The 23,975-nt window shown below is 47.4% G+C and overlaps 1 protein-coding gene across 3 annotated transcripts in view; it reads left to right on the top strand.

The window, feature by feature from the left end:
• The window catches only part of LOC129859616 (protein TANC1-like), a 52,372-nt gene that overhangs the window by 9,710 nt on the left and 18,687 nt on the right, over positions 1-23,975 (top strand). The window contains exons 1-6 of one of the 3 annotated variants that reach the window (XM_055929640.1): positions 1-951; positions 1,091-1,224; positions 2,813-3,035; positions 3,802-4,083; positions 20,921-21,034; positions 23,329-23,610. The exon at positions 1-951 is cut by the window's left edge and continues 1,772 nt beyond it. In XM_055929640.1, coding sequence (XP_055785615.1) covers positions 1,144-1,224; positions 2,813-3,035; positions 3,802-4,083; positions 20,921-21,034; positions 23,329-23,610 — 982 coding nt within the window. In that variant the 5' untranslated portion in view covers positions 1-951; positions 1,091-1,143. Of the gene's footprint in view, positions 1,008-1,090; positions 1,225-2,812; positions 3,036-3,801; positions 4,084-20,920; positions 21,035-23,328; positions 23,611-23,975 lie in introns of all 3 variants that reach the window. The other 2 variants (XM_055929639.1, XM_055929638.1) reach the window with 2 other exon arrangements.

Raw genomic sequence — 23,975 nt, 5'->3', positions numbered from 1 at the left:
AGATTGAAAGAATGGGGCGATCCTGAGGGCTTGAGGGGAGGGAGAGGGATGGAGAGGGGGAATTGATGGAGGAATACACTCTTAGAAAAAAAGGTGCATTCTAGAACCTAAGACGGTTCTCCGGCTGTCCCCACAGGAGAACCCTTTGAAGAACCCTTTCTGGTTCCAGGTAGAACCCTTTTGGGTTCTGTGTAAAACTCTTTCCCACCGAGGGTTCTACGTGGAACCCAAACGAGTTCTAGCTGAATCCAAAAAGGGTTCTACCTGGAACCAAAAAGGGTTCACCTTTTGGAACTCTTTTTCCCAAGAGGGATTGAGGGGAGAGATGGATGAGAAGGTGTCTAACCCAAGAAGGGTTGAGAGTAACCAACAAGCTGTGTCTCGGCCCTCCCACAATCCTTCCCTTCTTCCTCATCTCTCTCAATAGTAGCTCTGTTTCCTAGACATCATCATATTTTCCAACTCACTGTTGTATGTAAACAGGATATAGAGGTGTCGTATTGAACACCCTCTCCTCATCCACCTCTGCATATGTACAGTGGCGACCTGGAGGTGAAAAGTCATGGCATCAGGCCCTTCTCAGTGATGTATCGACGCACCATATTGCTCATCTCAGCCCAATCTGTCCGGACGGGGCAGCCAGTGCCAAAGACGGCGGTGCAATGGCGCCTACCCTCTGCTGGAGGCCAGGGCAGAGCTGAGCTCATTGAGATACTACGTCTGTCTCCTAACCAGCCGGGAGCGCTGAGCAGGCACACACACATACACATATGGACACACACGCAGACAGAACTGCTTCAGTCATGCAGCCAGGGACTGAGAAAGGCACAGCCACTTCATCGGTAATGAGGCCGACCGGCGCTGCTGCTGCTGCTGACCTGTGGATGCATACATGAACCTCTCCTCCATCGGCATAGTATACATAATCCTCCATCGAATCGACGTAGCCAGGTAGGAGGAAAGGCAGGAAGGAGGAACTGAGCTGAACTGGGCTGGGCTACAGAACGGTGTGTGTGTGTGTTTGGTGTGGTCGTATCGTGCTGCTCACAGCGATCCGCTCGTCTGTCATCTCTCTCCATCTGCCTTCCAGAGCTGCACGCGGAGCTCCAGCCCAGCTCCTCCTCCTTCTCAACCCAGGAACTGATGACCAGGCTGGGCTTCTTACTGGGAGAAGGGACCCCAGCCTCGCCTAGCACCCCCATGGAGGACCGGAGGGAAAAGAAGGTATGTGAAATGAAAGATTGTGGGAAGGATGGGTAGAAGGAAGGAGGGGAGAGTGACTGAGAAAGTCAGATGTCAGAAATATGGAAATGAGGCTCATCTGTTTTCTTTGCAGATGACGTGAGGAGTTTTTGTATGGCTTCTTTAATTAGATTTAAAGGCCATGTTTTGTATGATAACCAAGATTGAGAGTTTGTTTTTGTTAAGCTGCAAATTTAGGTAAATTACCAGTTGAAAAAGAAAATCAGAGGCACTCTTGACTTAATATTTGAAAGTATATATTGCAATGGCATTTTCTTTAGAGAATGTGTACATAAGGTGATGTCAGTTGAATATCTTGCTTTTAATCTTGTTGCATTGGCTCGCCACATGCTGTTGAGCCTGCAGGAGGTTTATATACTGTACTGTATCATTCTCTCACCGTTTGAGCATTGCCCCACTTTCCTAACCTCCTTCCTCCACCTGAGCTCCAGATGGAGCCAGTTTTATAGAGACAATGTGCCGGCTGTGAGCAGTGTACCGTGTCCTGGTTCAGATAACTGATGAGGTGGTAAGGTGGGAATAGCACTGAGCTGAACGTTCTCTAACGTTGCAGAAACGCTGAGTGCTGGGATGAGTTGAGACCTATAGGATCTAGGAAATGTAGGGTTCGGGTGTTGTTGGAGACATATGAAGAAGGATGCAGATATTGGGGTTTGGGGACATTGGGAGGAGAGGGGGACATTGACTCACACACACACAGGCATGCACACACACACCCAGGCACACACACACCCAGGCATACACACACACACACACTTATATACAATGACCTATATACCATACATTAACCTGGGGACAGCAGGAAAGGGGGCCAACAGGGTCTATACCTCTGATAATACTTGTCCATAGACAGAGCTTTAAATAAACCTCTTTCTCTCTGCCCTTTCTTTTTTTTAAATATAATTTTACCCCCTTTTCTCCCCAATTTTCGTGGTATCCAATCGCTAGTAATTACTATCTTGTCTCATCGCTACAACTCCCGTACGGGCACGGGAGAGACGAAGGTCGAAAGCCATGCGTCCTCCGAAGCACAACCCAACCAAGCCGCACTGCTTCTTAACACAGCGCGACTCCAACCCGGAAGCCAGCCGCACCAATGTGTCGGAGGAAACACCGTGTACCTGGCCCCCTTGGTTAGCGCGCACTGCGCCCGGCCCGCCACAGGAGCGCGATGAGACAAGGATATCCCTACCGGCCAAACCCTCCCTAACCCGGACGACGCTAGGCCAATTGTGCGTCGCCCCACGGACCTCCCGGTCGCGGCCGGCTGCGACAGAGCCTGGGCGCGAACCCAGAGACTCTGGTGGCGCAGCTAGCGCTGCGATGCAGTGCCCTAGACCACTGCGCCACCCGGGAGGTCCTTCCTTTCTCTTTCTATATCTCTCTTCTCTTGTCACACGTTCAATCCATCTCTCCTCACTTTCTACTTGACTGATATGGCCTATCTCTCCTCTTTCGTTCTCTCTCATCCCTCTCTCACCCTTCTCTCTCTCATCCCTCTCTGCCTATCTCTCTCTCGCTCCCTCTCTCGCTCCCTCTCTGGTTGTAGTGTAATATCTCTGGCCAGGCGGTGAGCCCATGCTCCACATTGACCTGCAGCACTACGTCTCCATGCTCAGACAGCCCCTGCTCCACCCTGGGTAGCAGCAGTACCGGGGGGCCACCCTCCTGTCTTCCCAATCCCAGCCCCAGCCCAGGTGGGACCCTACTCAGCCCCAGTCCCTGCCGGAGCCCCAGTTCCACGCTTGAGAGCCAGGATAGCGGAATCATAGGTGAGTGGCTTATATAGACTATCATCCCCATAGTTAGATCAATTTAAATTCAGATATTTTCTCTGTGTTGTATTCTCTTCTCACCTCCTGAGAAATAATGCATGTGTGCACGTGATTGTGAGATCTAAAGGGAAGAAAAAACACTGTCTCATCCTTCCATTTGTCATCAATATATCTCAATAATATATCTCAGTACTCACATTGTCAACAATCCTGATTAAGATAAGGGCCTCGGCACTGAAGAAATAGAGATAGATGATACTTGTTTCACCTTGCTTTGAGTTCTCAGTCAAGTCTCTCTATCTCCCAACTCTCTCTCGCTCTTTTTGCCTGTGCCACTTTAGTCGAGAGGCTTCAGTTCCCTCTTGACAAAACTGGGACGTTGCTGTCTTTGCTGCGTATGGGTCTGGACTTTCTAAAATAGGACATCTTTCTCCCTAAATAGAGTGTGTATTTCTCAGTAAATACAAAAGGGCAAAGGGTGCACAGTACACGCGTTTGATTGCGATGATGTCGATGTGTGACTGATGTCTCGTCACTGTTGATGTGACTGATGATCGGACTCTTACTCTTTAACTCAATACAGTGTCACTGTCAATAACGTACCAGACTGGAAAACTACTTTGAACTGAAGCAGAGTTTGAGCTCATCCTAAATGACAGCTATTCCTAACTTGATCTTTTCCAAAAGGCACTCATTAGGAGTCAACAGTTTGGTTTTGTCGTTTGTAATCACCTTACCCCTGTCTATTCCCACTGTGCCTCAGCTACCATCACCAGCTCTCCTGAGAATGAGGATCGCGGTGGTTCCACTCTGGACCTGAGCAAAGATGGCAGCTGGAGGGGCGCTGGGCGTGGCGGGCACCGAGGCGACTCCTGCCCTCCTGTCGCCAAGGACGACCTGCCAGGACCCAGCGAGGCTCCGCCCAGGTCTGAAATCACCATACTAGAGGAACCCAGAACTCCGCCCCCAGCCAAGAGGCCCCTCCCACAGCGCCATACGCACAGCACTTCTTCCCTGGTGATGCCACGCCCTAACTCTGTGGCAGGTGAGTGACCATCTCTTGCCGCTGACTGGTGGTGCCTCAATAGTCTCGACTAGTCTCCTTTCCTTGTGTCCTTTCCTCTATGATTACTGGCCTGGTAGTGCATGATAGATGAAAGCAGTACGTTGGAGATCTATCCAGACCTTTTACCTTTTAGCGGTGATGAGGGAAAGGAGATGAGGAAAGGAAGCCATGAAAGACAATCAAACAGCTCTACCTTGACCAGGTGTCAAGAGACAGTCAGCCAGTCATTTTTTTGTGGGGAAGTTCTCTTTCCTCACTTCATTTGTGTAGCTAAAACAGCTGCAGCTGAAGCTTTTTCTGACCACGTGGTTTCTGTGACGTGGAAGAGCCATTAGACAGAGCTGCTTTCTGTCTACTTTCTATCATTAGACGAGGACGGCATACGGCATTACGTCTCTGGAGGATGGAGACAGTGAGCGCTACCGGCTACAGTATTCCAGGAGGGTTTACGTCGTTACCCTACGTCTGTTTCTCCTCTGGGTTTGAGAGAACAAGAGACAACTTTTCCTTCGTTAGATGTCACTCCATTTGGAGAGCGGGGGGGGGGACGGGGGGACAGTCTCTCAGGGGAGTGGATCCACTGCATTGACTGACAGACTCTTCTACTCTTGTTAGGGATGCTGCTCGTGAAAAACTTGAATTACTTGAAATGAGCATGCATGGTATTATTTGTTTAAATAGACCTCCCTTTCAGGTTGGGATGGGGGGAAAAGAGAGATGGGAGTAACACAGGACATGTTTTGGTTTCTTTCGAAGCCCACGCTCTACATGGGTTTCTATCTGTTATTGTGCTGTAGTGGTCCGAGCAGAGAGGAAGTGTTAGCCCCATGTATGCCTGCTGATTTCAGTACAGCTTGAGAGTTAAGTGGCGCCGAGTGTGAATAGAATGTCAGTATTCCTGTGGTGCCATTGAAAGAGGGCATACCCACCCCCCCCACCCCCCACCCCCCCGAGAGCTCTTGCCATTCAACTGTCACTGTAGCTTTCGTCATAGTGCTCTGAGATGATTATTATACCGACCGACATGTATTTGAGGTGGAAGATTGTGGTAAAATGTGTTTTCTACATTGTTTAACAGTAACCTGGCCCTGGGTTGAACGAGATTTCGGGTGACTCAGCAGTAGATTGGACATTGTGGTGTTGCGAGGTGTGATGTGAAGTGTGTCTCTGTATCTCTGAGCTCAATGGTTCTAACGCTGAACAATAGCCTGGTCCAGCCTCCAACCGCTTTTTTCCCCAAGATCCAGGTGTGACTCTTCACTAGATTGGACGTGATGGGGGTGATGTTGGGGTCGTGACATGGCGTTCCAGTGGGTGCTCCTGCCCTGTGAGCTGTGCAGTATGTGTCACAGAGCCGAGCAACGTGACATTCCCCTTCTGATTCCACTCTGTGGGGATTAAAGGTCTCATGTAATGCCAGATCATACTGTAGTACAGGAGGCTGGGCCGTGCACTATCGATTTATGTGCTGCATAAGGTGTAGAGATCAGTCTGGAGAGAGAGAGAGAGGCAGACAGACAGACAGACAGACAGACAGCTCTGGTCCTAGCTACTATACAACAGTTACTGCAGATTCATAAAAATCAAATGCGCACCCCCATATGCTCACACACACACACACACACACACACACACACACACACACACACACACACACACACAAAGACAGAACATCTGTATATATCTATCTACAATCTCCCTATCCAGATATTACTGTTCTGTTATATCACATCCAGACCCCTTAAAAGCAGATTGTTTCCCAAAGGAAATGACTGTAATCTAGTTAGCTGCTTTTTTGCCAGACTTGAATTCATAAGCCACTTCTATTGGATCTCCTCTCTCTCACTCAGAGTAGAGAGAACTAGGCCTGGTGCAGCAGAGCAGAGATAACTAGGCCTGGTGGAGCAGAGTAGAGAGAACTATGCCTGGTGGAGTAGAGTAGAGAGAACTAAGCCTGGTGGAGCAGAGTAGAGAGAAGTAGGAGTGGTGGAGCAGAGCAGAGAGAAGTAGGAGTGGTGGAGCAGAGTAGAGAGAACTAGGAGTGGTGGAGCAGAGTAGAGAGAAGTAGGAGTGGTGGAGCAGAGTAGAGGGAACTATGAGTGGTGGAGCAGAGTAGAGAGAACTAGGAGTGGTGGAGCAGAGTAGAGAGAACTAGAAGTGGTGGAGCAGAGCAGAGAGAACTACAAGTGGTGGAGCAGAGCAGAGAGAACTAGGAGTGGTGGAGCAGAGTAGAGAGAGCTAGGAGTGGTGGAGCAGAGTAGAGAGAACTAGGAGTGGTGGAGCAGAGTAGAGAGAACTAGAAGTGGTGGAGCAGAGCAGAGAGAACTAGGAGTGGTGGAGCAGAGTAGAGAGAGCTAGGAGTGGTGGAGCAGAGTAGCGAGAACTAGGAGTGGTGGAGCAGAGTAGAGAGAAGTAGGAGTGGTGGAGCAGAACTATGAGTGGTGGAGCAGAGTAGCGAGAACTAGGAGTGGTGGAGCAGAGTAGAGAGAACTAGGAGTGGTGGAGCAGAGTAGAGAGAAGTAGGAGTGGTGGAGCAGAGTAGAGAGAAGTAGGAGTGGTGGAGCAGAGTAGAGAGAACTAGGAGTGGTAGAGCAGAGTAGAGAGAACAAGGAGTGGTGGAGCAGAGTAGAGAGAACAGGGAGTGGTGGAGCAGAGTAGAGAGAAGTAGGAGTGGTGGAGCAGAGTAGAGAGAACAAGGAGTGGTGGAGCAGAGTAGCGAGAACTAGGAGTGGTGGAGCAGAGCAGAGAGAACTAGGCTTGGTGGAGCAGAGTAGAGAGAAGTAGGAGTGGTGGAGCAGAGTAGAGAGAACAAGGAGTGGTGGAGCAGAGTAGAGAGAAGTAGGAGTGGTGGAGCAGAGTAGAGAGAACAAGGAGTGGTGGAGCAGAGTAGCGAGAACTAGGAGTGGTGGAGCAGAGCAGAGAGAACTAGGCTTGGTGGAGCAGAGTAGAGAGAAGTAGGAGTGGTGGAGCAGAGTAGAGAGAACAAGGAGTGGTGGAGCAGAGTAGAGAGAAGTAGGAGTGGTGGAGCAGAGTAGAGAGAACAAGGAGTGGTGGAGCAGAGTAGAGAGAAGTAGGAGTGGTGGAGCAGAGTAGAGAGAACAAGGAGTGGTGGAGCAGAGTAGAGAGAAGTAGGAGTGGTGGAGCAGAGTAGAGAGAACAAGGAGTGGTGGAGCAGAGTAGAGAGAACTAGGAGTGGTGGGGCAGAGTAGAGAGAAGTAGGAGTGGTGGAGCAGAGTAGAGAGAACAAGGAGTGGTGGAGCAGAGTAGAGAGAACTAGGAGTGGTGGAGCAGAGTAGAGAGAACAGGGAGTGGTGGAGCAGAGTAGAGAGAAGTAGGAGTGGTGGAGCAGAGTAGAGAGAACAAGGAGTGGTGGAGCAGAGTAGCGAGAACTAGGAGTGGTGGAGCAGAGCAGAGAGAACTAGGCTTGGTGGAGCAGAGTAGAGAGAAGTAGGAGTGGTGGAGCAGAGTAGAGAGAACAAGGAGTGGTGGAGCAGAGTAGAGAGAAGTAGGAGTGGTGGAGCAGAGTAGAGAGAACAAGGAGTGGTGGAGCAGAGTAGAGAGAACTAGGAGTGGTGGGGCAGAGTAGAGAGAAGTAGGAGTGGTGGAGCAGAGTAGAGAGAACAAGGAGTGGTGGAGCAGAGTAGAGAGAACTAGGAGTGGTGGAGCAGAGTAGAGAGAACAGGGAGTGGTGGAGCAGAGTAGAGAGAAGTAGGAGTGGTGGAGCAGAGTAGAGAGAACAAGGAGTGGTGGAGCAGAGTAGCGAGAACTAGGAGTGGTGGAGCAGAGCAGAGAGAACTAGGCTTGGTGGAGCAGAGTAGAGAGAAGTAGGAGTGGTGGAGCAGAGTAGAGAGAACAAGGAGTGGTGGAGCAGAGTAGAGAGAAGTAGGAGTGGTGGAGCAGAGTAGAGAGAACAAGGAGTGGTGGAGCAGAGTAGAGAGAAGTAAGAGTGGTGGAGCAGAGTAGAGAGAACAAGGAGTGGTGGAGCAGAGTAGAGAGAAGTAGGAGTGGTGGAGCAGAGTAGAGAGAACAAGGAGTGGTGGAGCAGAGTAGAGTAAACTAGGAGTGGTGGGGCAGAGTAGAGAGAAGTAGGAGTGGTGGAGCAGAGTAGAGAGAACAAGGAGTGGTGGAGCAGAGTAGAGAGAAGTAGGAGTGGTGGAGCAGAGTAGAGAGAACAAGGAGTGGTGGAGCAGAGTAGCGAGAACAGGGAGTGGTGGAGCAGAGTAGAGAGAAGTAGGAGTGGTGGAGCAGAGTAGAGAGAACAAGGAGTGGTGGAGCAGAGTAGCGAGAACTAGGAGTGGTGGAGCAGAGCAGAGAGAACTAGGCTTGGTGGAGCAGAGTAGAGAGAAGTAGGAGTGGTGGAGCAGAGTAGAGAGAACAAGGAGTGGTGGAGCAGAGTAGAGAGAAGTAGGAGTGGTGGAGCAGAGTAGAGAGAACAAGGAGTGGTGGAGCAGAGTAGCGAGAACTAGGAGTGGTGGAGCAGAGCAGAGAGAACTAGGCTTGGTGGAGCAGAGTAGAGAGAAGTAGGAGTGGTGGAGCAGAGTAGAGAGAACAAGGAGTGGTGGAGCAGAGTAGAGAGAAGTAGGAGTGGTGGAGCAGAGTAGAGAGAACAAGGAGTGGTGGAGCAGAGTAGAGAGAAGTAGGAGTGGTGGAGCAGAGTAGAGAGAACAAGGAGTGGTGGAGCAGAGTAGAGAGAAGTAGGAGTGGTGGAGCAGAGTAGAGAGAACAAGGAGTGGTGGAGCAGAGTAGAGTAAACTAGGAGTGGTGGGGCAGAGTAGAGAGAAGTAGGAGTGGTGGAGCAGAGTAGAGAGAACAAGGAGTGGTGGAGCAGAGTAGAGAGAAGTAGGAGTGGTGGAGCAGAGTAGAGAGAACTAGGAGTGGTGGAGCAGAGTAGAGAGAACAGGGAGTGGTGGAGCAGAGTAGAGAGAAGTAGGAGTGGTGGAGCAGAGTAGAGAGAACAAGGAGTGGTGGAGCAGAGTAGCGAGAACTAGGAGTGGTGGAGCAGAGCAGAGAGAAATAGGCTTGGTGGAGCAGAGTAGAGAGAAGTAGGAGTGGTGGAGCAGAGTAGAGAGAACAAGGAGTGGTGGAGCAGAGTAGAGAGAAGTAGGAGTGGTGGAGCAGAGTAGAGAGAACAAGGAGTGGTGGAGCAGAGTAGAGAGAAGTAGGAGTGGTGGAGCAGAGTAGAGAGAACAAGGAGTGGTGGAGCAGAGTAGAGAGAAGTAGGAGTGGTGGAGCAGAGTAGAGAGAACAAGGAGTGGTGGAGCAGAGTAGAGTAAACTAGGAGTGGTGGGGCAGAGTAGAGAGAAGTAGGAGTGGTGGAGCAGAGTAGAGAGAACAAGGAGTGGTGGAGCAGAGTAGAGAGAAGTAGGAGTGGTGGAGCAGAGTAGAGAGAACAAGGAGTGGTGGAGCAGAGTAGAGAGAAGTAGGAGTGGTGGAGCAGAGTAGAGAGAACAAGGAGTGGTGGAGCAGAGTAGAGAGAACAGGGAGTGGTGGAGCAGAGTAGAGAGAAGTAGGAGTGGTGGAGCAGAGTAGAGAGAACAAGGAGTGGTGGAGCAGAGTAGCGAGAACTAGGAGTGGTGGAGCAGAGCAGAGAGAACTAGGCTTGGTGGAGCAGAGTAGAGAGAAGTAGGAGTGGTGGAGCAGAGTAGAGAGAACAAGGAGTGGTGGAGCAGAGTAGAGAGAAGTAGGAGTGGTGGAGCAGAGTAGAGAGAACAAGGAGTGGTGGAGCAGAGTAGCGAGAACTAGGAGTGGTGGAGCAGAGCAGAGAGAACTAGGCTTGGTGGAGCAGAGTAGAGAGAAGTAGGAGTGGTGGAGCAGAGTAGAGAGAACAAGGAGTGGTGGAGCAGAGTAGAGTAAACTAGGAGTGGTGGGGCAGAGTAGAGAGAAGTAGGAGTGGTGGAGCAGAGTAGAGAGAACAAGGAGTGGTGGAGCAGAGTAGAGAGAAGTAGGAGTGGTGGAGCAGAGTAGAGAGAACTAGGAGTGGTGGAGCAGAGTAGAGAGAACAGGGAGTGGTGGAGCAGAGTAGAGAGAAGTAGGAGTGGTGGAGCAGAGTAGAGAGAACAAGGAGTGGTGGAGCAGAGTAGCGAGAACTAGGAGTGGTGGAGCAGAGCAGAGAGAACTAGGCTTGGTGGAGCAGAGTAGAGAGAAGTAGGAGTGGTGGAGCAGAGTAGAGAGAACAAGGAGTGGTGGAGCAGAGTAGAGAGAAGTAGGAGTGGTGGAGCAGAGTAGAGAGAACAAGGAGTGGTGGAGCAGAGTAGAGAGAAGTAGGAGTGGTGGAGCAGAGTAGAGAGAACAAGGAGTGGTGGAGCAGAGTAGAGAGAAGTAGGAGTGGTGGAGCAGAGTAGAGAGAACAAGGAGTGGTGGAGCAGAGTAGAGTAAACTAGGAGTGGTGGGGCAGAGTAGAGAGAAGTAGGAGTGGTGGAGCAGAGTAGAGAGAACAAGGAGTGGTGGAGCAGAGTAGAGAGAAGTAGGAGTGGTGGAGCAGAGTAGAGAGAACAAGGAGTGGTGGAGCAGAGTAGAGAGAAGTAGGAGTGGTGGAGCAGAGTAGAGAGAACAAGGAGTGGTGGAGCAGAGTAGAGAGAACAGGGAGTGGTGGAGCAGAGTAGAGAGAAGTAGGAGTGGTGGAGCAGAGTAGAGAGAACAAGGAGTGGTGGAGCAGAGTAGAGTAAACTAGGAGTGGTGGGGCAGAGTAGAGAGAAGTAGGAGTGGTGGAGCAGAGTAGAGAGAACAAGGAGTGGTGGAGCAGAGTAGAGAGAAGTAGGAGTGGTGGAGCAGAGTAGAGAGAACAAGGAGTGGTGGAGCAGAGTAGAGAGAAGTAGGAGTGGTGGAGCAGAGTAGAGAGAACAAGGAGTGGTGGAGCAGAGTAGAGAGAACAGGGAGTGGTGGAGCAGAGTAGAGAGAAGTAGGAGTGGTGGAGCAGAGTAGAGAGAACAAGGAGTGGTGGAGCAGAGTAGCGAGAACTAGGAGTGGTGGAGCAGAGCAGAGAGAACTAGGCTTGGTGGAGCAGAGTAGAGAGAAGTAGGAGTGGTGGAGCAGAGTAGAGAGAACAAGGAGTGGTGGAGCAGAGTAGAGAGAAGTAGGAGTGGTGGAGCAGAGTAGAGAGAACAAGGAGTGGTGGAGCAGAGTAGCGAGAACTAGGAGTGGTGGAGCAGAGCAGAGAGAACTAGGCTTGGTGGAGCAGAGTAGAGAGAAGTAGGAGTGGTGGAGCAGAGTAGAGAGAACAAGGAGTGGTGGAGCAGAGTAGAGTAAACTAGGAGTGGTGGGGCAGAGTAGAGAGAAGTAGGAGTGGTGGAGCAGAGTAGAGAGAACAAGGAGTGGTGGAGCAGAGTAGAGAGAAGTAGGAGTGGTGGAGCAGAGTAGAGAGAACTAGGAGTGGTGGAGCAGAGTAGAGAGAACAGGGAGTGGTGGAGCAGAGTAGAGAGAAGTAGGAGTGGTGGAGCAGAGTAGAGAGAACAAGGAGTGGTGGAGCAGAGTAGCGAGAACTAGGAGTGGTGGAGCAGAGCAGAGAGAACTAGGCTTGGTGGAGCAGAGTAGAGAGAAGTAGGAGTGGTGGAGCAGAGTAGAGAGAACAAGGAGTGGTGGAGCAGAGTAGAGAGAAGTAGGAGTGGTGGAGCAGAGTAGAGAGAACAAGGAGTGGTGGAGCAGAGTAGAGAGAAGTAGGAGTGGTGGAGCAGAGTAGAGAGAACAAGGAGTGGTGGAGCAGAGTAGAGAGAAGTAGGAGTGGTGGAGCAGAGTAGAGAGAACAAGGAGTGGTGGAGCAGAGTAGAGTAAACTAGGAGTGGTGGGGCAGAGTAGAGAGAAGTAGGAGTGGTGGAGCAGAGTAGAGAGAACAAGGAGTGGTGGAGCAGAGTAGAGAGAAGTAGGAGTGGTGGAGCAGAGTAGAGAGAACAAGGAGTGGTGGAGCAGAGTAGAGAGAAGTAGGAGTGGTGGAGCAGAGTAGAGAGAACAAGGAGTGGTGGAGCAGAGTAGAGAGAACAGGGAGTGGTGGAGCAGAGTAGAGAGAAGTAGGAGTGGTGGAGCAGAGTAGAGAGAACAAGGAGTGGTGGAGCAGAGTAGCGAGAACTAGGAGTGGTGGAGCAGAGCAGAGAGAACTAGGCTTGGTGGAGCAGAGTAGAGAGAAGTAGGAGTGGTGGAGCAGAGTAGAGAGAACAAGGAGTGGTGGAGCAGAGTAGAGAGAAGTAGGAGTGGTGGAGCAGAGTAGAGAGAACAAGGAGTGGTGGAGCAGAGTAGCGAGAACTAGGAGTGGTGGAGCAGAGCAGAGAGAACTAGGCTTGGTGGAGCAGAGTAGAGAGAAGTAGGAGTGGTGGAGCAGAGTAGAGAGAACAAGGAGTGGTGGAGCAGAGTAGAGAGAAGTAGGAGTGGTGGAGCAGAGTAGAGAGAACAAGGAGTGGTGGAGCAGAGTAGAGAGAAGTAGGAGTGGTGGAGCAGAGTAGAGAGAACAAGGAGTGGTGGAGCAGAGTAGAGAGAAGTAGGAGTGGTGGAGCAGAGTAGAGAGAACAAGGAGTGGTGGAGCAGAGTAGAGTAAACTAGGAGTGGTGGGGCAGAGTAGAGAGAAGTAGGAGTGGTGGAGCAGAGTAGAGAGAACAAGGAGTGGTGGAGCAGAGTAGAGAGAAGTAGGAGTGGTGGAGCAGAGTAGAGAGAACAAGGAGTGGTGGAGCAGAGTAGAGAGAACTAGGCTTGGTGGAGCAGAGCAGAGAGAACTAGGCTTGGTCGAGCAGAGTAGAGAGAACTAGGCTTGGTGGAGCAGAGCAGAGAGAACTAGTGAATTAGGATGTGTTAGGGTCTAATTTCCAGAGTAGAAACTCAACAGACACTATGAAAGCTTTAAACCAAGTTTATTCTGCCCAGAGGGTCAGTACAGCTGCATTAGACAAACACATGGTTTCACCCGTGGTAGTTTACATTCCCCACTTTGGGTGGAGTCTCCCTCATATCACTACACATTTCACCCTTATTGGTAGGCAGGGAGCTGAGTGATCTGGGCCTTAAACGGTTCCTCCCCTTATCAGTACTGCCACATGTGATCATTGTCCCTGCACTCAAAAGCTCCCTGCGTCCATTTTTGTATAACAGTTCATAAACCCGACGCCATGCTATTGAGACATCAAAAATCTCTTCCCAATTATCTGGAATTTTATGCCAAATAGTTGTCAAACCTCTCGACTCTAAGTGAAACTGATATATTTTACGGTTTATACTAGTCATTTTAAGCCATGCATGGTTTTTGATTGACGGCAGGCAAACTAATTAATTCCTTTCTCTTTTGAGTAATTGCTCCTTACATTTCTGTGGCAGAGCTGCGATGAGTTGGTTCAACTTTTGAATTGATCATACATCCCCATGCACCTTTGTTAATTGCTTGTGTGAAAACATTTTACTGTCCTTATTTTCAATGTCATTCATAAACATGATACCTTTAATTTTTTGTACAATAAAATAGTTATTTCCTTTTATCAGTACATTGTAGTTTAGCCGTACTAGTTGCTGTAATATTTGTTCAGACTCTTCTGGAGGAGGAAATGGGAATTGTAACCATCTCTGTATGGCTTCATTTAAAAAGGATGATACTTTAAACAGGGTTCCATTGTCAATCCACCGGAAACGGTTGGTTTTAATCTACATAACGGCAGAGACCACTTTTGAGTGTTGAATATGCTTCTCTTAGTAGCCTGCTGGAAAACCAGTTTGGATTTAGATATCATTTTGGTATAATGGAGGCTTTAAGTAAGAGGTTTAATGTCTTAATATTTAATCGTTTTAACCCTCCAAACTCACGTTCATTATGCCTGTTTAACGTTCTCTGATTTGCAATTAAGTACAAAAAAATAAGAAATTCTCACGATTCGGTTTTTATTCTCCAGAATAAGGCTGTAACATAACAACATGTGGAAAAAGTCAAGGGGTTTGAATACTTTCTGGGTTGTTGTACATTACTTTCACCCATCTTATGAGAGATTCTCAAAAGCTGAAGGAAATCTAGGCACTTATAAACTGATTCTAGATCTACTGTATCGAGGCTGTCTTAAAATCTGCTATAAAGATTATACCAGGTTTCCCTGTATTCTCATCGTCTAATGTTGTCTCCTATTTATCTTCCTTTTAAGAATCCCGTCTGATCGTGAAGAATAATGTCTGGTAGGACCTTTTTAATTCTATGAGCAATACATTTTGCCAATATGTTTGCGTCGCAACATTGAATTTTTTGGAGATCCTGGGTCTTTGTACTGGCTCCTGCTTCAGTAGGAGAGAGATCAGTCCCTCTTTTTGTGTGTCCGATAGTTTGCCATTTACAGTATATACGAGTAATTAAAACATGGTAGTAGTGGATCTGTCAGCAGATATATCTCTATTGGAATGCCAGCGAGACCAGGGGTTTTCCTCGTCTGAAGGAATCATTTGCCAACCGTAGTTCGTCCTGTGTAATTAGGCCTTCGCAAGATATTTTTTAGATAGTTGAAGATTATTTTTGGGGAGGTTTCACAAAACTCATCGTTAATTGATATTGTAAAAACTTGATAAGAGAATCTTTGTTTCAAATATTTTACTTAGGCCTCCCGAGTGGCGCAGAGGTTTAAGGCACTGCATCGCATCGGGTTCATTTCCCAGGCTGTACCACAACCGGCCGTGGACGGGAGCCACATAGGACGGCGCACAATTGGCCTAGCATTGTCCTAGTTAGGAGAGGGTTTGGCCGGTGGGGCTTTACTTGGCTCATAGTGCTCTAGTGACTCCTTGTGGCGGGCCGGGTGCCAGTTGAACAGTGTTTCCTCTGACACATTGGTGCGGCTGGCTTCCGTGGTAAACTGGCGGGTGTTAAAGAGCGCGGTTAGGCGGGTCATGTTTCGGAGGACGCATGACTCCACTTTCGCCTCTCTCTACCTCGAGTCTGTTGGGGAGTTGCAGCGATGACATGATCAAATATTGGAGAGAAAAAAGGTGTAAAATAGATAATAATAATAATAATTTTACTTCATTAAAAATCTCCTTTGGTGAGATAAGGATTTCTCCATTGATTGGAACAAATTTTTGTAGATTATTTTGGGTCGCGTTTCTAATTTGAAGGTTTAAGGAAAACTTGGTGCATTTTTTTCGCCGTTTTCCATCCAATTTACTCCGTTTTTGATCATTGAAACCGGATCTTTCCTAAATTAATTTCTCCTTCTGTTTTGCATCTAAATTATTCATGTTTCAGTAGTACATTTATCATCATCATTGATATGTAATGCTACTTTTTCTATTTCTGATGTAAGTAATTTCTCCGCTGACCCAAACCATTTTAGTCTTTGGGATGAAAACTGAATTGAGTGGTTTCTAAAGACAAATTTAAAGGCATCCCATATGATAAGTGGGTCAGCTGAACCTGTACTGTGCCTGAAGAAATCTGTTCTATATTTCCTTCGTTTTTGTTAAGAATGTACTGTTTTTCAATAAACCCAGATTCAATTTCCAATATCCTCATCCTCGCGGAAAGTCTCTCATAGTTATCTGGAGGGATATAAGTTGATGGTCTGATCGCATCCTCAATCAATACTTTTTTAAACTTTTGGCTCCATAGACAAGGATACCAGAAAATAATCAATTCGGCTAGCTTGATTAAGCCTCCTCCAAGTATATTTTACAAGGTCCAGGTTTTTAAGCCTCCAAATATCAGTCAATTCCAATGTGTCCATAATATTCATGATCTCTTTGAGCACCAGAGGGTGATAGTTGGTAGTATGATTGCCTTTATGGTGTGGATGTACACTACCAGTCAAAGGTTTTAGAACACCTTCTCATTCAAAGGGTTTTCTTTATTTTTACTATTTTCTACATTGTAGAATAATAGTGAAAACATCACAACTATGAAATAACACATACGGAATCATGTAGTAACCAAAAAAGTGTGAAACAAATCAAAATATATTTGAGATTTGAGATTCTTCAAATAGCCACCCTTTGCCTTGACAGCTTTGCAAACTTTTGGCATTCTCTCAACCAGCTTCACCTAGAATGCTTTTCCAACAGTCTTGAAGGAGTTCCCACATATGCTGATGGGTGCTTTTCCTTCCCCCATGCGGTCCTACTCATCACAAACATTCTCAATTTGATTGAGGTCAGGGGATTGTGGAGACCAGGTCATCTGATGCAGCACTCCGTCACTCTCCTTCTTGGTAGAATAGCCCTTAAACAGCCAGGAGGTATGTTGGGTCATTGTCCTGTTGAAAACAAATGATAGTCCCACTAAGCCCAAACCAGATGGGATGGCGTATCGCTGCAGAATGCTGTGGTAGCCATGCTGGTTAAGTGTGCCTTGAATTCTAAATAAATTACAGACAGTGTCACCATCAAAATACCCCACACCATAACACCTCCTCCTCCATGTTTTACGGTGGGAAATACACATGCAGAGATCATCCGTTCACCTACACCGCGTCTCACAAAGACACAGCGTTTGGACGCAAAAATCTCCAATTTGGACTCCAGACCAAAGGACAAATTTCCACCGGTCTAATGTCCATTGCTTGTGTTTCTTGGCCCAAGCAAGTCTCTTCTTATTATTGGTGTCCTTTGCAGCACTTCGACCATGAAGTCCTGATTCACACGGTCTCTTCTGAACAGTTGATGTTCAAATGTGTCTGAACTCTGTGATGTATTTATTTCGGCTGCAATTTCTGAGGCTGGTAACTCTAATGAACGTATCCTCTGCAGCAGAAGTAACTCTGGGTCTTCCATTCCTGTGGCGGTCCTCATGAGAGCCAGTTTCATCATAGCGCTTGATGGTTTTTGCAACTGCATTTAAAGAAACTTTCAAAGTTCTAGAAATGTTCCGTATTGACTGACCTTCATGTCTTCAAGTAATGATGGACTGTCGTTTCTCTTTGCTTATTTGAGCTGTTCTTGCCATAATATGGATTTGGTCTTTTACCAAATAGGGCAATCTTCTGTATACCCCGCTAACTTGTCACAACACAACTGATTGGCTCAAACACATTAAGAAGGAAAGAAATTCCACAAATGAACTTTTAACAAGGCACACCTGTTAATTGAAATGCATTCCAGGTGACTACCTCATGAAGCTGGTTGAGAGAATGCCAAGTGTGTGCAAAGCTGTCATCAAGGCAAATGGTGGCTATTTGAAGAATCTCAAATATAAAATATATTTTGTTTTGTTTATCACTTTTTTGGTTCGTACATGATTCCATATGTGTTATTTCATAGTTTTGATGTCTTCACTATAATTCTTAAATGTAGAAAATAGTAAAAATAAAGAAAAAGCCTTGAATGAGTAGGTGCTCTAAAACGTTTGACCGGTAGTGTATATATATATCATGTATTGTAATCCCCTACCATTAAAATATAATTATTTGTATCTTGGAGACTAATGAGATTATTATACCTTTTCTCAAAGAAGTTTGGATCGTCATTATTCGGTCCATATATATTTATGAGCCACATCTGTTTATCATCAAGTAGGATATTCAAAGCAATCCATCTTCCTTGAGGATCCATTTTAACGGATTGCACCTCAAGATCTAGATTGTCTTTCAGTAGGATTATAAGACCTTTTGAATTCCTTCGCCCATGACAGAAATAGATTTTACCATCCTACTCTTTTTCCCAGGCCACTTCGTCAGAAGATATTGAACGAGTTTCCTGTAAACAATAAATATGGTAATCCTTCTCCTTTAGCCAAGTGAAAACTGCTCTTCTTTTCCTATTATCAGCCAAACCATTAGAATTATAGCTAGCTGCAATTCAATTCATCAGTTAACACAATGGGTTACATTTTGAGATACCAACCACTATCCTTAACACTTTTATGAAATACTTATCCATGCTTACCAGTACCACCAGAATCAATACCTGTCCATTATCCACGTAGCTGTACCATGATAGATGCACTGCTATACAAACTGTAGCTGTACCATGATAGATGCACTGCTATTCAAACTGTAGCTGTACCATGATAGATGCACTGCTATTCAAACTGTAGTTGTACCATGATAGATGCACTGCTATTCAAACTGTAACTCCAGCAGCAGACTAAGTATACCTCCAGTTGTCCACCCCTATACACATGGATCCTTGGACCCATGAGAAGTCGTGACCCATCTCTTGAAAAGAGCACGAAGTGCCACCCACTTACAACCAGTTCAGCAGCGCTAAGCAGTTCTAACCCTTTGCCTCAGTTGTACTATATAACTTTAGTGTTTGTATTTATTTTTTCTGAATACCTTAATTTCTTTCACATTAGACGGACATTATGCGTAATAATGTAGGCACTTCCTCCAAAAGGATAGCTACCTTTGACAAAGCAACCAGCAGTAGAACATTTACATTTAGGGAAGCAGATATTATTTTATGTTATCGCTTCAGATTCCATCCCATCACTATCATCACCCTATAGCCTCGATTGTGGGATGCACACACACACGCGCCCCCACACACACATACACATCTCGACACCTTTCCCCTTCCACTCGTACATTCACCTACAAACACACACACACACACACCACACACACAGACACACACACTCAACTTCAAGCTCTTGCACATGAGTCATCCGACAGACCCTCCACACAGTTGTTCCACCCTCGAGCCCTGCTCAAGAGTTGTCACGGGTGTGACTAGGGTGGGCATTCTAGTTTCTTTATTTCTATGTTTTCTATTTCGTTGTGTTTGGCCGGGTGTGGTTCTCAATCAGAGGCAGCTGTCTATCGTTGTCTCTGATTGAGAACCATACTTAGGTAGCCCTTTTTTCCACCTGTCTTGGTGGGAAGTTGACTTTGTTTTGGGCATATAGCCTTTTGAGCTTCACGGTTTGTTGTTTATTGTTTTGTCGGCGTCATTTCGACTAAAAGAGAAAATGTACGCTCACCACTCCGCACCTTGGTCCTCATCTTTCAACAGCCGTGACAAGAGTAGACTTGCTCGTACCGTTGTAGCCATTCAACAGGAGTGCCAAAATGTTCCGGGATGGGTAGATTTGGAGTGTGTAATGTCTAGTTCTGGCTGATGGAGCCCGGAAACCTCCCTCCCCCTCAACACACGCACGCTGGTCCCCAGAGAAGACCCTTCTTCCCCCGGCACTTCTGTGTCGTCAGACCGCTAAGATTTATGCTGTGCCTCCAGGACAACAGTGTTATTCCCACTTTCTGAATGTCCACGTGCGACCCCAGCCCCCCATGTGTTACTGCAGCCAGTATTGCCATCACTGGTACTACCTGGGAGGAGGTCTCCACCAGAATTCCCTGGCTAGATATGAGGTCATCAAAGTTCTCTTTGCAGCTTTGAGAATTTCCCTGTATTTTATGCTCACCCATACGGGGCTTAGTTAGAACCTCTCACATTTAACGATTCAATCCAGCCAAATCGTAGTGACCTAGTAATCGGTATAGTACATGCACCTCCACGGCAGTATAAAAGTCTGGCTATATTTGCTGGGCAGCTTTGTGTATGTGTAGGCCTAGTAAGGAAATCAACATGGCAACCGGGGAAACATAACAATGCACCTACAAGGAGCGCAGCATCTGTGCATGCGGGCTACTGATGTGAGGGAAGATGAGGAGGACTGGAAGTAAACATTGATAGCTTTCTACTTCTATAACTGATTTTAATGAGAAAAAAAGTGTGTTGCCCATTATTAAGCTATTTATCAGAGTTATTGACCTCGCAATAAGCCAGATTCGAGTAACTACATTACATTACATTGAAGCGGCAATGTAATACTTTCAGCATGGGTGCTGAGAGTTGGCTGATTTGAGAAAACCTCTCATTTAAACAGTCTTCATTTTAATTTGACTTAAAACAAGAGGGCTTTGTGTTGAAACCAATTTCATGCATGTTTCATTATTTTTTTTACCCCCAATTTCATAGTATCCAATTGTTAGTAGTTACTATCTTGTCTCATCGCTACAACTCCCGTACGGACTCGGGAGAGACGAAGGTCGAGAGCCATGCATCCTCCGAAACACAACCCAACCAAGCCGCACTGCTTCTTAACACAGCGCGCATCCAACCCGGAAGCCAGCCGCACCAATGTGTCGGAGGGAACACCATGCACCTAGTGACCTGGTCAGCGTGCACTGCACCCGGCCCGCCACAGGAGTCGCTAGTGCGCGATGAGACAAGGATATCCCTACCGGCCAAACTCTCCCTAACCCGGATGACGCTAGGCCAATTGTGCGTCGCCCCATGGACCTCCCGGTCGCGGCCGGCTGCGACAGTGCCTTAGACCGAGTCTCTGGTGGCACAGCTAGCACTGCGATGCAGTGCCTTAGACCACTGTGCCACACGGGAGGCCCTGAAACCATTTTCTTACTATTTAAGAAATTGACAGACTAAATTATAGGCCAATCATCATGCACTCGTTAAATATCTCTGTGTCAGCTTGGTGTGTTAAGTTAAAACCAGGGTTTGAATTGAAGGGGGTATGTTATACCTTTGGTGCCACTGTTGTGATGAACTTGTGAGGTAGTCGAAGAGAACCTTAATAGCTGATTGGCTGACGGTGGGACATGCCTTGCATCTGCTCTTAGCACTGCTCACACTTGGCGATAATGGCCGATATGAGGCCCAATATATTAAACATGTTTGAAAATAATCGGGGTGCCATAGAACAGTATGTTGAAATGGGGACAGAGCTCCATAGTTATACTGTTTGGCGATGAAGGGTTTTGTTAATTTTATTCCCAAATGTTTAAGATGTTCTACCTTGAAGGCAAAACGAATGAAACAACTCTATAAAAAGCTCTCTTTCCTGCTTTCCCTCATTCTTTATTTTCTACTTCTCTACTTCTCTTCTCCTTCATTCTGTCTCTCATGTCTTCCCCTGCAGCGACTAGTTCCACTAAGCTGGAGGATCTGAGCTACCTGGATGATCAACGGAGTGCTCCCCAGCGAAGCTCCATCAAACAGCCCTGGAACAGCACAGGGGGAAGGGACGCCAAAGGTGTGTGTGTGTGTGTGTGTGTGTGTAGGCATTTATGCAGGCATGTGTGTGTGCGCAGGGTCGGCACTATCCTTTTGGGGGCCCTAGGCAATATTGGTTGGGCCCCCTCCCCACTTCACAGGCAAAACCTTTTAGTGGCCCCCCTCTTGACTGAGGAGAGAAAACATTTAACTACATTTTCTGCAATTCTACACATTTTACCATGGGCCGGAGGGAAATGTGTGCAATTTTATCATTCATTTCATTCAATTCTACTCATTTCGCCATGGGGCAGAGAGAAAAAAATCAAATTTTACAGCTAATTTCCAAAAATTATACACTACATGAATAAAAGTATGTGGACACCTGCTTGTCGAACATCTCATTCCAAAATCATGGGCATTCATATGGAGTTGGTCCCCCCTTTCCTGCTATAACAGCCTCCACTCTTCTGGGAAGGCTTTCCACTAGATGTTGGAACATTGCTGTGGGGACTTGCTTCCATTTGGCCATGAGCATTAGTGAGGTCGGGCATTGATGTTGGGTGATTAGGCCTGGCTCGCAGTCAGCGTTCCAATTCAAAGGTGTTCGATGGGGTTGAGGTCAGGGCTCTGTGCAGGCCAGTCAAGTTCTTCCACACTGATCTCGACAAACCATTTCTGTATAGACCTCGCTTTGTGCACGGGTGCAGGAAAACAGGAAAGGGCCTTCCCCGAACTGCACAGAATCGTCTAGAATGTCATTGTATGCTGTAGCGTTGAGATTTTTGCGTTCAATGGAACTAAGGGGCCTAGCCCGAACCATGAAAACAGCCCGGACCATTATTCCTCCTCCCCCAAACTTTACAGTTGGCACTATGCATTCGGGCAGGTAGGGTTCTCCTGGCATCTGCTAAACCCAGATTCGTCCATCGGACTGCCAGATGGTGAAGCATGATGCATCACTCCAGAGAACTTGTTTCCACTCCTCAAGAGTCCAATAGCGGCGAGCTTTACACCACTCCAGCCGACACTTGGCATTGCGCATGGTGATCTTAGACTTGTGTGCGGCTGCTCGGCCATGGAAACCCATTTCATGAAGCTGCCGACAAACAGTCATTGTGATGACGTTGCTTCCAGAGGTAGTTTGGAACTCTGTAGTGAGTGTTGCAACCGAGGACAGGCAATTTTTAAGCGCTACAACACTCGACGGTCCCGTTCTGTGAGCTTGTGTGGCCTACCATTTCACGGCTGAGGCGTTGTTGCTCCTAGACGTTTCCACTTCACAATAACAGCACTTACAGTTGACCGGTGCAGCTCTAGAAAGGCAGAATTTTGATGAACTGACTTGTTGGAAAGGTGGCATCCTATGATGGTGCCAAGTTGAAAGTCACTGAGCTCTTCAGTATGGGAATCCTACTGCCAATGTTTGTCTATTGAGATTGCATGGCTGTGTGCTCGATTTTATACACCCATCAGCAGCGGTCAGGGACCCTGGGCACGTACCCTTCCTACCCGGTCGGCAATTCAGCCACTATTACTACAAGTTCAGATAGCTGGGTAGACTTCCTTACCAATCTAAAAATGTTTTTCTGACATGGGCTAATTGAGTGACTGTCAGTGACTGACCAAACAAGAGGAAAACTTCTGATGCACAACCAAATTTAGAAATTGCATCTTGAAACCGATGAACTAACCTGCTGGTATTGTTGCACTCGCTAAGTCTAGGAGTCCTATGTCTAGTTGCATGGTCTGTAACCTGAATGAATGTGTGCGTTTTTGTGAGAAATCAGCGTTACCTTACCTTAGGTCCGGGGCCAGCTCTGCCTTGACTCCTTTGGGTCGACGAGCCAAAGTGGATTATTATGTTCAGATGGTGACAGGAACAAATATATACAAAAAGGAAAACTACAAACAGGCATGCCTAAACTAAAGATTCAGACACAAACGAAAGGCCTCATAGCCACCGAACCAACCAGCAGCCTCACGGTTCTCTAAACTGGCACTCTGACTGACGACCATCTTAATTGGCAGTCATTTATGTGCTTATCAAGGCCAAGCTCAGCATCTACACCCGGTCACTGCCACCTGGGGGATGAAGTGTGGAAGTGGATCCTGGATTGTGTGTTTGTCTATGTCCTAACATTAACCTTCACCCCATATCATAACACGCTCAACAGTAAGTTGAGACCCCGACTGAGATCCTGCCTTCGTGCATGCAATTATTGTGTTACACCACCATACACAACTATATTATTCTTGTATACCACAATACTTTTAAAAGGAACAGGAAGTCATGTTAGTAACCCCTGTGTTCTCTCTTTTCTCTTCGTCCAGCGCGTTTCGCTCCCTTCAAATCAGGTGACATCGTGCTGAAGCCGTTGTTGTTTGAGGTTCCTGCCGTCGCCATGGATGCACCTTTCCAAGGCCGCGATTGGCTGTTCCATCGGCTAGAGGAGGTCCTAAGGAAGAGTGACACCTGCGAGGGCCGTGGGGCCGTTATCGTGGGCGATGTGGGCTTCGGCAAGACGGCCGTCGTCTCGCGGCTGGTGGCTCTCAGCTGTCATGGAGGTCACATGCAACAGGTCCCCACCCAGAGCCCCTGCACCTCCCCCAAAAGTAAGACAAACTTCCCTTCTCCGGAGGTACTTTGTTTGAAATGGTAAACAGGAGGAACCTCTTGATATGCACCATCTCTTATTTGAGAAAGCTGCCATTTCCCTGTACCCCAGAAGGGAAGGATGAATGGTTGGTTATTCATTCAGCGAAGGGTGATTTAAACATTCACATTTTTCATTATGAGTTTGACAATTTTAGAACTCGGCAAGCCAACTCGTCTACCTTGAGATTCGTCATACGTTTCCCGAGCCATCACTCTCAAGTAACAGGGTCCATCAGATATTTTGGTCCTAGGGGATGAGCCACACAAAGATACAGGAATAAAACCTTTGAAAGCTCTGTCCCTGAAAGCTATGACTGATTGT

Source organism: Salvelinus fontinalis, chromosome 7 (genome assembly GCF_029448725.1).
Source record: "Salvelinus fontinalis isolate EN_2023a chromosome 7, ASM2944872v1, whole genome shotgun sequence".
Classification (NCBI taxonomy): Eukaryota; Metazoa; Chordata; class Actinopteri; order Salmoniformes; family Salmonidae; genus Salvelinus; species Salvelinus fontinalis.
Note: the sequence above shows the minus strand (reverse complement) of the source record. Positions and strands in the feature narration are given on the sequence as shown.